The sequence below is a fragment of the Electrona antarctica genome (assembly GCF_951216825.1).
Source record: "Electrona antarctica genome assembly, chromosome: 20".
In the NCBI taxonomy this organism is placed as follows: Eukaryota; Metazoa; Chordata; class Actinopteri; order Myctophiformes; family Myctophidae; genus Electrona; species Electrona antarctica.
In genome coordinates, this window is record NC_136801.1 from 16,187,096 (window position 1) to 16,201,262 (window position 14,167).

The following is a 14,167-nucleotide window of genomic DNA, read 5'->3' on the forward strand; positions in this document are numbered from 1 at the left end:
TCTCCTCGGTTTTTGCTTATTCTAAAGGAAATCCCAGATTGTGTTGGAACTGGAAGGACAGCAACATGTTAATTGAAATGGTTTTTAACAGTAGACATATGATATGAGGTTTAATCAGAAATACTGTTTTCCCTCATAAATGTGTTAGTCAAGAGATGACTGTTGTATATGTGCACATGCTGCTGAAGCTAGATTCTAGCTCTGGTCCATATAGCCTAATGCTTGATTCTAATCATTCTGCACTGCATTAAGGCTATGGGACCGATGGTTTCTATCTCTCACTGCTGTGTATGTGTAGCCTGGCTAATAAGCCAGACTAAGCTAATATCACACAACGGCTGATTCGGTCTGGCTTAAATAGCCAGGCTAGTGTATGTGCGCATGCTGCTGAAGCTAGATTCTAGAGCTATTCCCATGTGAGATCTGTGAACAGTGAACAGGCACCTGTTACCAGCTCCAGCCTCCAGCCTTCGTTAAAAATATAGGCTTTTTGATTGATTGATTGAAATATTTATTAACAGTTTGCAGAATTACAGTACATTTCAAGCACAAACTCAATACAAAGACTGTTAACTGTGAGTGGACGACCCAATTAAGCATTACACTTGTTTACAAGAGGGTCCACCATGTTCAATTCATCAAAACATTTAGAGACGTATATAGACACTTCTATATAGTCAAAGAACAGAACAGGAATTCATCAACACAACACAAGTCAAACATTTATCATAAAAAATAATATTTCTGAATGTAGAAAGTAGTACAACCACGTGGTTGCATGGCAACCAACTAAACTAGCCAATCACAGCGCGACCGATCGCGCCTCCGAGGTGTAGGATGCAGAGGAGCCATAGAGGCTCTGGTGGGATGCGTAGACGCATCATCTTCAGCCGCCCGTGCGCTGACAACGTCCAGGGATGTGACGGACGGATTCAACCATGAGCCCAGTGATGATCGACGCGCTCTTGTCAATCCCATGCGATATCGATACGTAAAGGTCCATGTAAGGTTGGTGGTTGGTCGCCTACACGTACACATGTAATATTATATGACGACTCATCTTTAATAGGCTTTAATAGCATGTTGCTTGCGGATGTTGGCAATACATGTTATTTTGGTCCACACGCACCGGCATGGTAAATCAGTATTCTGCATAAATCCTGCCAGAAACGTGGTGGATTATTGGGCTGCCCATCTCTGTTCTCCTCAGTTTGTCAAGGTTATCAGGGACTTGACGACGTGTTGTCTGTTGCAGCGCTACAGGTGCAGCTAATACAAGCTTTGAGATTCATACGCCTTTGCCCTTCAAATTCGCGTTCCAAGCATGCTTCAAATGACATTGAGTAGCCTAATTTTAGCCTACATTACATCTCGATAATCTCGTTATTGCAGAAGATATCATCGGCATCGTGTTTAATTTACATGAAAACATTTTATGTAAATTTGCAGAATAGAATCATTATTGTCTTTATACATTGCTTAATTGCTATTATTATTATTATTATAAATATGATGAATTATTATTCCTATTATTAATTGTATTATTAGTAGACTATTATCGTATTATTATTATTATTATTATTATTATTATTATTATTATTATTCATCCCGATAGTGGATGCGCAGATGCTAAGTGATCGACGAGTGATCAGACAAGCACTGACTGAGTTCAAGTATCATTGATTGATTGATTAACAGTTTGCAGAATTACAGTAGGCTACATTTCAAGTACAACTTATTTGTATTCATCAATTAGTCAATATAGTCAGTCAATAAAGCCAATTAGTCAATAAAAGCTAAACCGTTTCTACTGAGCTTTAGATTCAGACCTGCACTACAGAGTCCCGGGACTAAAATAAAAGATTAATATGTGCAGCATGCTGTTGTCTGTGGGCAAATATGAATAAATATGTCTCATTCACTATTTTTATTTCACTTTCACTTTATTTTTAGATCAACCTGTTTTAATGAGACTATTAATGCCAGGGGCATACATCTCTGTGATTTGATCTAATCTGTTTAAATGCATTCTTACCCACTGCCTCAAATCAAGCCCAATAATGTGTTCATGTAATTCTGTAGTCCTTCCCCTTTCCCCTTGTCATTTGTGGGGGTTTTTTCTCCCTCTATCTCTGTCTCCTGTCCTATCGCATCACAGGCCTGCTCTGCTCGCATCCTCCTAAACGGAGAAACGGTGTACAGGTGAGGAACAGAGGAAGGGAAGGGCACAAAGATGGATTCCACCTCCATGACTGGTGCTGGCGGCGGCAGCCCGGTCTTCACCACAACCTCCTCTTCGTCCTCGGCCTCCCACCCCAACTTCCAGCACCAGCAGGAAGTCACCTTCCTCCCGCACAACGGGCTGAAGAACGGTTCCAGCGACTTGGGCATCCCCGCGGGCGGCGCCTGCACCTATTCCACGTCTTCCATGATCCCGCCCTCGCCCTCTGCCGAAGCCAAGCCCGCGGTGGCCATCTTTGGTTCAGGGGACTTCTCCAAGTGTCTGGCCATCCGACTGCTGCGCTGCGGCTTCCGCGTGGCGGTGGGCAGCAGGCAACCCAAGCGCGCCGCCCAGTTCTTCCCGCACGTGGTGGACGTGACACACCACGAGGACGCCGTGGGGAAGGCCACTGTCGTCTTCCTGGCCATACGGCGCGAGCACTACTCCTTCCTGTGGGACCTCAAACACCTCCTAGAAGGTAGCTTACACTCCCACCCAAGCAGCTCAGCAGTATAAGGTCTCTCATGGGTAACAGGTACGGTCGCCCCTATTCCATCTCGCCCCCGCTTTTTTACGCCGACCTCAGGCAGACAGCTCGTGCGGCGGTTCGTGTATTCTTTATTTTGTTTAACTGAGAATAAGGTTAGAAATACGTTTAGGGTTAGGCATAGTCCGACGCCCGAGGCGAGTTGGTAAAGGGGCGAGTTGTTGGTATTCCTCTCATGCGCAGGGCCGGATTTACCACTGGGTAAGGGTGGGCTGCAGCCCAGGGGCCACCAACTGGGGATCCCTAAAACAATATATATAATTATGAAATTATTACAAGTATTGCAATCCAATTCAAGTGAGATTTGTGTTTAGTTATTGTATTATTATTATTTTTTGGGTGATTTTGACACTCAAAAAATCAAAACCGTATAAGGGCCTGGGGGGCTCATGTGGGAGACCCGGTTTTGAACACTGGGTAGGACATAAAAGGGTTATGGTTTTTGGCTTTAAACAAAGGGGGGAGAACTGGTGAATTCCTCTCAGTTTCCCCTGTCTTTCTGCTGTCTAACCTAAATACAGCAAAATCGTAAGACTTATAAAGGCAAAAATGTCCTAAGCCTAGTTCAGACCAAATCAAGGTGATGAGCTGAGACCATTTCCACAGCAATGCTGATGTCATGTCAACCTACTGTACTTGATGTGAAAACTCCAGCACCCGACAGCACAACCTTTCCTCCTGTATCTGTTTAGCTGTATATGTATTTATTCTTCTTTTATTTATTTACTAGCAATCCCAGCACAGTCCTCCTATGATATGTATAAAATTGTACTGAAGTACAGTACTTAGTAGTAAATATACTACTTTACACTGCTGTAAAAAGCAACCTGTGGCCTGGCTAAGCTGTTGCGATTCCTCCTGTGTTTCCTCCAGGAAAGATCCTGGTGGATGTGAGCAATAACCGGCGGGTCAACCAGTACCCAGAGTCTAACGCAGAGTACCTGGCCTCGCTGCTGCCTGCGTCTGTGGTGGTCAAAGGCTTCAACGTCATCTCTGCCTGGGCCATGCAGCAGGCCAGCCCTAAGGATGCCAGCAGACAGGTACTTACATGTCAGATAACTCTATATTTCTCTATTCTATTCTATTCTATTCTATTCTATACTGAGGTAGGCTATAACACTGTAGTGAGCTGGAGTCTGTACATGTTAAATGACACTGACATTGTTGATCCTGATGAAGGCCCATGCAGGCCGAAACGCGTTGGTCGTGTTTTTAACCCTTGTTTTTAATATTTAACTAATTAATGAAATAAAGGATTTTTCTACTTCTACTGGACAGAGCTGCCTTGGACCCTCTTTTAAGTTTGCCACCTTATATCTCCTTCCACAGTGACATTGACTCAAGGTATAGAACTTTTTAAGAACACCTGTGCTTTGCTATATGAAACCCTCTCCAAAGAGCACCTGTCAACAGTTCTCTCTACATATAAAGGACCCACGTAGCGCTTCTTCTTTTCTTTCTTTTTTTTCTGACACTGACATTGTTGTTGTGATTATGAGAAGACAGGCAATATAACTTATTTCTGTGGATCAGAGGTAAATGATCAAGATCCCACCGGGGAATTTCAGTCGTCCAGAGGCAGCACAGCAGTTACAGGTACAGAGTAAGGAAAGTACTGTCGTATACAGCAATACAAAGGCAAGAAAAACAATTGATAGTTGAAGCAAATAGTTCTCATATGCTTTATGAACTGTACACATTTTAATTTGAATAGTGGTTTCTACAAACAACCTGTGGTTGTGTTGATGTCGTGTGTCTGCTGTCATTCAACGTCAATCGATTAGACTGGTGGTCGATATGATTGCACAGTCATCTAACTTGTCGACATGTGAAGGACACGTTCTTGCATTCTCTTGCATAAAGCTGCAGCTGGCTTCAGCCCGGTGATGATTGTTGTAGACATAATAGACTGCACGCAATGCATCATGTTATCTCACTCACTCCACTCTATCTTTCTCTCAGGCTCCAAATGATCTTTGTCTGTGCTTCTATTTCTCTGTCTCCTCTCTTTCTTCCCCTCTCTGTCTCACTCATCCTCTCCCTCTCTGTGTTCGTCCTTCTTTAGTCACCTCATATTGAGAGAAATGGCAGCTGGTAGTTTAGAGTCTAAGTCTTCTATCATCACTACCAGCTGCCATTTCTCTATACTATACTTCTCCAGTACAAGGGTCTATAACCGAGGGACCATTCAGATCACAGCTGACAAATAAATTATCATATATCCCACCAGTGCAGATTATACATATTATTTAATGATGTTCTTCTCAGAAACTGGTCCCTGATATTCAGGAAGCAGCAAGTGAAAACAGGACAGAGATGAAATGTCATGGTTTTCATTTCTTTTTTTCCACCCCTTTGGCTATTTTTGAAAAATAACAATTAAGAATTTAAAAATAAAAATAAATATTTTTTGAAGCATTAGTTCACTTTGAATGTTCCATTGTTCATCACTTCAATAAAAAAAAGCAGCCTGCATAAAACCAAGGGGTTGTGTAGCCATTTACAAATTTCATGCTGAGACAGTATTTGAAATTTAAATATTTTATTTTCAAATGGTTTAATAGCATCTCTCATAGCAAATGTCTTCTAGGGGCTACAGGTATAATACCAATAATGAAAGACAATAATGTAAGTAGCTATTTAAGTAGCTAATTGTGTGATGTAGTGTAGCTATAGCAGTGACTGGGACAACAGGAAGAAAAACAAAGCCAAGTGACAGCTGTGTACATAAACATGCCTGAGCGTGCTTGCAGTCCGCGACTGCTCCGGCCCTCATGAAGTCACATTTCGTCCAATGCGCCCCCACCCCAAAGTGAGTTCGACATCCCTGCTTTAGACAGTAGGGGTCTCTGTCACCGCTGTGCCTGTCTGAGAGACGCTCGTTTGCCTTCAGATTTGATGCATGTGGATGAGAGGAAAGGTTCATCTGCCACTATTCACAGTCCTGGGCAAATCCATTCAGTATAGAGCACTCCAACACTGGGCCAAACAAGATGGATGAAATGCTCATCCTTGAGGGGATTTTTGTGCTATCCTTTTAGCATAACTATGTGACAAACAGTTATAGTCTGGTGACCACCGGAGAGACGGGTGACAGCCAGAATGTAGACGGCACCCCGGGAGCAGTATGGGTTAGCGCCCCAGCCTGCATCCTCCGTGAGGAAGAAGCCCAAAAACCTTCGGTGAGGCCTTTAGGAGGACCATTCGAGCCGTTGCCTAGCGGTGGAGCCGTTGCCCAGCGGTGGAGCCTGCAGAACCATTGCTGCTCAAGAATCCACCACTCCTGGATGAAGTGTCTGGTGCTGGGAGTCTGGTGCAACGCACAGGTCCTAGCTGTACTCCTGGTGAGAGCAGGAGTGGACCTAGTGAGACGTAGGAGGGGCCCGGACAGGAGTCACCCCACAGAGCCTAGTCCCTCCACATGCCAGAATAGTACCTCTCAGTCCCGGCATAGTAGTTCCGGAGTGGTTCCAACAGATTGTGTGGCCCTGGTCTTTCCCTAGTGGGTCTGATCGAGGGTAGCTACTGGAACGTAAGTCGGGACTTGATCACCCCGGATGGGTCACCCGAGTGAGGGGTATGATATTCGCGAGACCCGAAACCCCGATGACCTTAGGATACATCACTGAGGATATGTCCCAGTTGCATCCATGCGATGTATTTTCGTTCTGACTGTACTAATAATCGTGTACATAAAGTATTCAATAAAAAACATGACACTGACCATGATACTGGCGTGATACTGACATGATACTGACCAAAATACGGACATGATACTAACATGATACTGCTGACCATGATCATGCACTGACAATAAAAACGAATTAGCATTAAAACAGTAAATACATATATTTTTGTCTAGTTGTATATTACAATAATAAAATAATAATAGGCACACCTGGACTTGTCTCCTGTCAGGTGTCATGTGGCTAACCATCGTCCTGTCGTCCCATTGCAGGTGTACATCTGCAGCAACTCTGTGGAGGCTCGGCAACAGATCATGGAGCTGGCGCGAAAGCTCAACTTCCAGCCCATGGACATGGGCGCCCTGTCGGCGTCGCGGGTCATCGAGAACATGCCTGTGCGCCTCTTCCCCGCATGGAGGGGCCCCGTTCTGGCTGCTGTGGCCCTGTCCATTTTCTTCTTCGCCTACAGCTTTGTGCGCGACGTCATCCACCCGTACGTGAAGCACAAGCAGAGCGACTTCTATAAGATCCCGATCGAGATGGCGAACCGGACGCTGCCCACGGTGGCCATCACGCTGCTGGCTCTGGTGTACCTGGCGGGCCAGCTGGCGGCCGCCCACCAGCTGTACTACGGCACCAAGTACAGACGCTTCCCCCGCTGGCTGGAGGACTGGCTGCAGAGCCGCAAGCAGCTGGGACTGCTCAGCTTCTTCCTGGCCTGCATTCACGTCCTCTACAGCCTCTGTCTGCCCATGAGGAGGTCTGAGAGGTACCTGCTCCTCAACATGGCCTACCAACAGGTATAGTGAGGCATGGAGCGACTGGCTGTGTGCGTGCGTCCGTGTGTGCGTGCGTGCGTGCGTGCGTGTGTGCGCTCACAAGCATGCATGTTTTAGGCTATATATTGTGGTATCAACAGACATTATGAATATAACTCGGTTTACATGAACACAATTTAGTTCCTATAACTGAGTAGTAAAGGCACACTGGAAATTTTGAACAAAAGGATGCTGAATATGAATATATAATCCTGCATATGCTACATGTGCGACTCCCATTCTTTTTAAATTATCTCACCAAAAACCTTCCCAGCGGCCTGTTGGATTGCTGTAGTCCAGGGGTGCCCACACATTTATGACGTGAGATCTACTTTCAAAATGACCAGCTCAACAAGATCTACCCACTGAAAAAATAAGTGTACCATTGCTGAAAATAGTTTAAATATATAATGTACCTGGGGGGGGGGCTTTGGAATAGGGAGAAATTATGACAGGCAGTTTCTGCTGTCAAAATATGTCCCCCCCATATTTAACTTAAATGCCCAATGCATTCTCAAGGGCAATAGCACAAACTTTGGCATGCTACTAGTCCTACATACTTACACCTAGAAACCCCATTCAAACCTATTTAGGTTCATCTTACGGTGGACATGTTTGCCTGAAAATAAATCTTTGAAATGTTTCATAGTTTTAGAAATATAGTGCTTTCAAATTTGAGAAATTCACAATGGGGCTCAATGGCAGATATTGGCACGTCAAAAAAGCACTTTCACCTAGAAACTCCATTCACACTTTTTATAATTCAGCTTACTGTGGAGACACATGCTGGAACTTTTTACTTTGAAATGATTTGTAGTTTCGGAGTTATTTAACTTAAACGCCCAATGCATTCTCAATGGCAATAGCACAAACTTTGGCATGCTACTAGTCCTACATACTTACACCTAGAAACCCCATTCAAACCTATTTAGGTTCATCTTACGGTGGACATGTTTGCCTGAAAAGAAATCTTTGAAATGTTTCATAGTTTTAGAAATATATAGTGCAAGGACACTTTGACACCAACTCTGGGGGAGCCCGGGTTCGAACTGGCAACCTTGCAGTTACCATCCATCCACTCTACCCCCTGAGCCACCGCCGCCCTGTTTTGGTTTGGTTTTACTATAGTTTATGACAGAATGGAGAGAGAAAGCTAAATTCATTGACAAAGTACATTTGGAATTTGTCACCCATCCTACACACCCTAGTCCAATTGACGAACATTTTCATGTCAAGGACTCCCAAATGTATATGTATTTGGCCACGGAACGATTTTGTGCCAGGGACCCTCATAAGAGAAGATTTAATAGCGTAAAGATCTTATCAAAATTATATCAAATATTAAAAAAAAAAAAAAAGATTTGCCAAAGTATAAAATAGGGTTAATGCTATATTAACACATTTTGCTGAGGACCTCCTATAACCCCCTCAAGGACCCCTGGGGAAGCCCGGACCCCACTTTGAGAACCTCTGCTTTAGCCCACTGTGCGTCATGTTACTCTCTGTGACTGAGTTGAAGGTGATGTGATGTGATGTGACGATGGTCCCCAGAGACTGACTCATCTATTTTCAATGTGGTCCTTAAGGCATGGCCGTAAACCGTTGTTGTCATGAGGGAGAAGGTCACACAGACACTAGACTAGACTTAATACTAGACGTGTGTGTGTGTGTGTGTGTGTGTGTGTGTGTGTGTGTGTGTGTGTGTGTGTGTGTGTGTGTGCGTGTGCGTGTGCGTGTGCGTGTGCGCGTGCACGTGTGTGTGTGTGTGTGTGTGTGTGTGCGCGCGCGTGCGTGTGTGCGCTGTACGTGTTCATGCTGATCTTTTTTTATAACATACTGTATCTCCATAATAGTAGCTGTGCATGTGCTTTCCCCCTTGTAATTTAAGGCATAGTAGCTTCTATTTGTAGTAACATCAAGCATAATTACCTTGCAGTGGTTGCTTTGGGGTTAATCTTGGGGTTGGTGCCGGTCCATGCCTTCAGTAATTAGGTTAGCTTGCATCCAGACAGTTATTACTTGCGCAAGCAGAGCGCGCAAGTAATAGTTTTCGTCCATGTCGCTGTTTGATGCGTATGCGCCGTGCCAGCGTATGACGTAATGACTACTTGTGCTTGATATGGCAGTGGTGTCAGATTACATACATGTATACATAGGGGCATTACCTTTAATCCTCCCGACACTAAAACATATCGTCATTACGTCACCATCGAAAACCAATTACACCCTGGCATTGGGTCCTTTAATCCACATCTTTATTACGTCATCATTGAGAGATAGTTATACCAGTTATACCTGACGTCATATGCTGCTACGATACATACGCATCAAACGGGGCGCAAGTAACCACAGTATACCGCTATACCGCTTACAAATTACATATACATATGTATACATATACATACATATACATAGGTGTGATTAGGACCCCAAATCACACCTTAGAAAGCATGATTGTCTATTTCAAACAAAGTGTTTCTTTTTTTTTTTTTTTAGATATTTTTTTTGCGGCTTACGCCTTTTATTGGTTTTTGAAGGGACAGACAGTAGGCTGACAGGAAACGGGAGAGAGATGGGGGAAGACATGCAGTAAAGGCCGTGTCGGGCTCGGGAGTCGAACCCGCGGCACACTGCGACTGGATTACCAGTCGGGTGCCCAGACGGTTACGCCACCGCCTGGGCCAACAAAGTGTTTTTTGTCATATTTTGACAGCAGGAATTAAAAGACCCTTAAATAATTATACATAGAAAACAAAACGAAAGGGTGTCTTAACATATTTATACATATGGTTGTACAAGCTTAAAGGACTGAGACACAGTCTCAGAGAGAAACGATGTGAGCTTTCTTCCCGTCTCTGCTACTGAGCTGGCTCCCAGCCGGCAGTCTGACTCCAACAGTCCACTGCAAGGTACATGTTTACTTTAAGAATTAACACACTGCTAAATTTAGATGGAAACTGGGTCTTATGACTCAGTGTAATTATTATTCCAGGTCTGTTGGCGATCTCTCCCCTGTATTTGGGGTGAGGATGCCTGGTTGATACATGGTTGTGTATCGTAAAATAGCAGATCTGCGCCACCTTAAAATGCTCATGTTGGACCATGGTAAGTACAGTATCATGGTCAGTATCATGTCAGTATCATGTTAGTATCATGGTCAGTATCATGTAAGTATCATGTAAGTAACATGATCAGTATAGTTGTCATGGTCAGTATTAAGTGTGTGTGTGTGTGTGTGTGTGTGTGTGTGTGTGTGTGTGTGTGTGTGTGTGTGTGTGTGTGTGTGTGTGTGTGTGTGTGTGTGTGTGTGTGTGTGTGTGTGTGTGTGTGTGTGTGTGTGTGTGTGTGTGTGTGTGTGTGTGTGTGTGTGTGTGTGTGTGAGAGAGAGAGAAATCACATTGTTCAGGAAGTAGTGTACCTGCTCATCTCAGGCCTGACTCTACCTAATGCTTGTGTGCTGGCAGGTCCATGCTAATGTGGAGAACTCGTGGAATGAGGAAGAAGTTTGGCGTGTGGAGATGTACGTCTCCTTTGGCGTCATGAGTCTGGGGCTACTCTCCCTCCTGGCCGTGACCTCCATCCCCTCCATCCACAGTGCCCTCAACTGGAGGGAATTCAGCTTCATACAGGTAAACACCAGCACCGTCAAGGGGGGAGGTCAATAGATTAAACAGTGGGTAAGGTTGCAGACAGTACACATGGAATTGTTGATGACTAAAATGGGAAGAGAAAAAGATATTGTTGAAAAATGTAAAATAAAATAATCTAGCTGTCTCTACCCTCAGATGAAGAATTGTGAGGTTTTTTTCTCCCAAAGGATGAAAATGAAAGTAGAGACAATTCTATCTTGTAGTGCTTTACTTAGTTAAGTATGTATAGTGTTTTTTTATAAATACTATACAGCTCTCAACTTTGGATACATTTGTTTTAGGGCATGTCGTAGAAGGTAATGTTTTAAATGGTCAACATCATGGTCAGTATCATGTCAGTATCACTATCATGGTCAATATCATGTCAGTATCATGGTCGTCACTCGTCAGTATCATGTAAATGTCATGGCAGTATTATGGTCAGTATCATGTCAGAATCATGGTTAGTATCATGTCAGAATCATGGTCTGTATCATGTCAATGTCATGGTCTGTATCATGGTCAGTAATGTCATGGTCTGTATCATGTCAGCATCATGTCAGTATGACAGTATCATGGTCAGTATCATGTCAGTATCATGGTAGAACACAATTACATTTGTATCCCTTTCTTTTAGGAGGGTAGGACATTTCAAGATTTCAAATATGACAATTTACTCTATTTGCTGAAAACTATTACTGGATTACTGTGCGGTATAAAACAAACAGCCTAAACATTGCTCCTGTCTCCCTGTTAGTCCACTCTGGGTTACATCGCCCTGCTCATCGCTACCTTCCACGCCCTTCTCTTTGGCTGGAAGCGAGCCTTTGAGGAAGAAGCATACCGTTTCTACTTGCCCCCCAGCTTCGTGGTGGCCCTGGCCTTGCCTGTGTGCGTCATCCTGGGCAAGGTGCTCCTGCTGCTCCCCTGTGTGGCCGGCAAGCTCCACTGCATCCGCCGTGGTGGGGAGAATATCCGTGGCCGCTTCCAACGCCTTGACCCAGTGGGCTCCATCATGCACTTATCACCAGAGAGAGTCACCATCATGTAAAATGTCGGGTTGTCTTTTTTCTTTATTTTCATTTGCAAACAAGCTGCCACAGACATTTGCTCTCTTTATGCCGACTTTAACAAGAATTCTTATTCCATATGTTCATCAGCGTCTTTTAATTATCATACTTTTACTTAGTTTATATATTTTATCATATGTTTTATATTTGCTTTTGTAGTTTGTAGTCATATTTCTATATTACGTTTTGTCTATTAAACCTTGTTAAAAATGGTAATGTTTATAATTCTAATTTCTGTAACTTGTTTTAAACTTTGCATTATTGTTGCAATCACCAAGTGGTTGTTCACCTTTCCTAAAAGTGGCAAACAAATTACCCTCTGGCTGGACAATGTGAGCCTTTTGTAGAGATGACATGCATCTCAGACTGGAGTTATGATTCATGACGGCTAGTTTACCATTCAGTGCTTTAATCACTTGAACCCTAGCATCCCTATTCTGGGGGGAACATTGGCCAAAAATAGCATATCTACAAGCTAACAGTTTGTAGATTATACATAGTTTGGCAGAGAAAACAACAAACAAACAGGTTGTTGTGTTTTTTGTTTGTTTGACTGTTGTTCTGTGCAATATTGTGTCGATCATTAAGTGTTATATATGTGAGACCCATGGGCTGTGATCAAGAATTTATTAAAAAGGTCTTTTGATGTTGTCTGTTTCTCATACAGACTATAATCTAATCAAATAATTGATTTGTAATTGATCCCTATTTTGGGCATGTACATTGGACATATAGAAAATGAGCTATCTACAAGTGCACAATGCTTTGTGATGTGTTTGTGATATCTTCTATTTTAACTATTTTTTTTCATTACACCATTGTCCGAAGTATAAAATAATGTGGTTAATCAATTTATTGATATAAATTAGCTTCTCAATTATTCAGTTAATCAAAAGAGCAATACAAAGAAACCCATTGATGGTTGTTGCCTGCCAACAAGGTGATAACACTATGACATATAGTGAATAATAATGTGTATTAAAGATACCTGCTGACTGTGTTCACTCTATGGCTTTGGTGTTCACATGTGTTATCCAAATGTTGGGTTGACTAAATGCTGTATTTTTATATTAAAAGGGACTCAAACGGATATGTATGTAGATATTTGATATTCATTTTAACAGACACATCCCTATACCTACAAACCCATTGTAACGTCAAACTCCATTTTAACCTTGTTTGAATCATTGAAAACACCCGACCTTGGTTCTTGGTGACTGATATTGTCCTAATGCGTGAGGACTCCTAAAAATGATAAAGGAAAGCTCTCCTCACTGAGGAGACCTTTTCTTTATCTTTTTTTGAGTGGTGTAAACCACTCCTACAACTGGCTTTTGTGTGCATAAAAAAATGACCATGGTTGCTATGTTCAAAATAATTTCTGACGTAATTAAATCACACCCGGGTGAACTGGATGACCGTAGCAACCGTGGTCATTTTCTCTGCGCAGAAAAAGCCAGTTGTGAAATCACATCCGGGTGTGATTTCATTACGTCAGATCAGAGCTGATCAGGCTACATAATACCTTACCTTATTTCATTACGTCAGACATTACGTCAGACCACAGCTGATCATGCTATATAAAACCTTACACCACTCAGTTCACACGGGTGTGATTTTTTAAATACATTTGGGTGGGAAACAAAAATATTGGGTCAGGGTCATTCGGAACAGTGTCTGATCAAGTAATTGTAGTAGGCTATTCTACTGTCTGAATACAGTGAATTTAGATGCTTGACAAATGTGATACAATAGAAGCATAGGCTACTGTTCCTTAATGTAAGCAATATAACATAGTAGGCTATAGCTGGATTTCCACATGGTCATGGCAGAAAAAAAAGATTGGTCCTGAGAAGGTGTGTTGGAGGGGACTGACAATAGTTCAAAACGCAATGAGACCAAAAGCAGAAACTAGTAAGGTCAAGGTCCCTCTTGAAGCCAGTCCAGTGTAACTGCTGGCACTACAAGTGTGTAGTCACACACTTGTAGTGCCAGCACTCACTACAAGTACATTTGTCCACTAGGTGGCATTGTCTACCTAACTTTTCACAACATATTGGTCTGTAAAATCACGGTTGAGTTCTTCTGCATGATGTGATGTGAGTATAGCCTTGCCCAAATCTGGGTTCGTCGAGAATCGTCGACGGTCGTGGGTAATAGAAAGATCAGAATCTGATCTTTATATTACCCACGACC

General features: G+C 43.0%; 1 protein-coding gene across 1 annotated transcript; it reads left to right on the forward strand.

Annotated features, from left to right (window-relative positions):
* Nucleotides 1–898: 898 nt before the first annotated feature.
* Nucleotides 899–11,954, forward strand: steap2 (STEAP family member 2, metalloreductase). Its single transcript, XM_079489001.1, has 6 exons — nt 899–1,008; nt 2,159–2,699; nt 3,642–3,808; nt 6,727–7,254; nt 10,737–10,901; nt 11,659–11,954. The coding sequence occupies exons 2-6, from the start codon at nt 2,234–2,236 to the stop codon at nt 11,950–11,952; spliced, it is 1,620 nt and encodes a 539-aa protein (XP_079345127.1). The 5' UTR covers nt 899–1,008; nt 2,159–2,233; the 3' UTR covers nt 11,953–11,954.
* The last annotated feature ends 2,213 nt before the right edge of the window (nt 11,955–14,167 follow it).

Bases quoted from the DNA above. Each gene is read 5' to 3' on its own strand.
- steap2 (XM_079489001.1), top strand. From the start codon at position 2,234: ATGGATTCCACCTCCATGACTGGTGCTGGCGGCGGCAGCCCGGTCTTC. The intron at 3,809-6,726 runs GTACTTACATGT...GTCCCATTGCAG, and splicing joins CTAAGGATGCCAGCAGACAG to GTGTACATCTGCAGCAACTC. The intron at 10,902-11,658 runs GTAAACACCAGC...TCTCCCTGTTAG, and splicing joins GGGAATTCAGCTTCATACAG to TCCACTCTGGGTTACATCGC.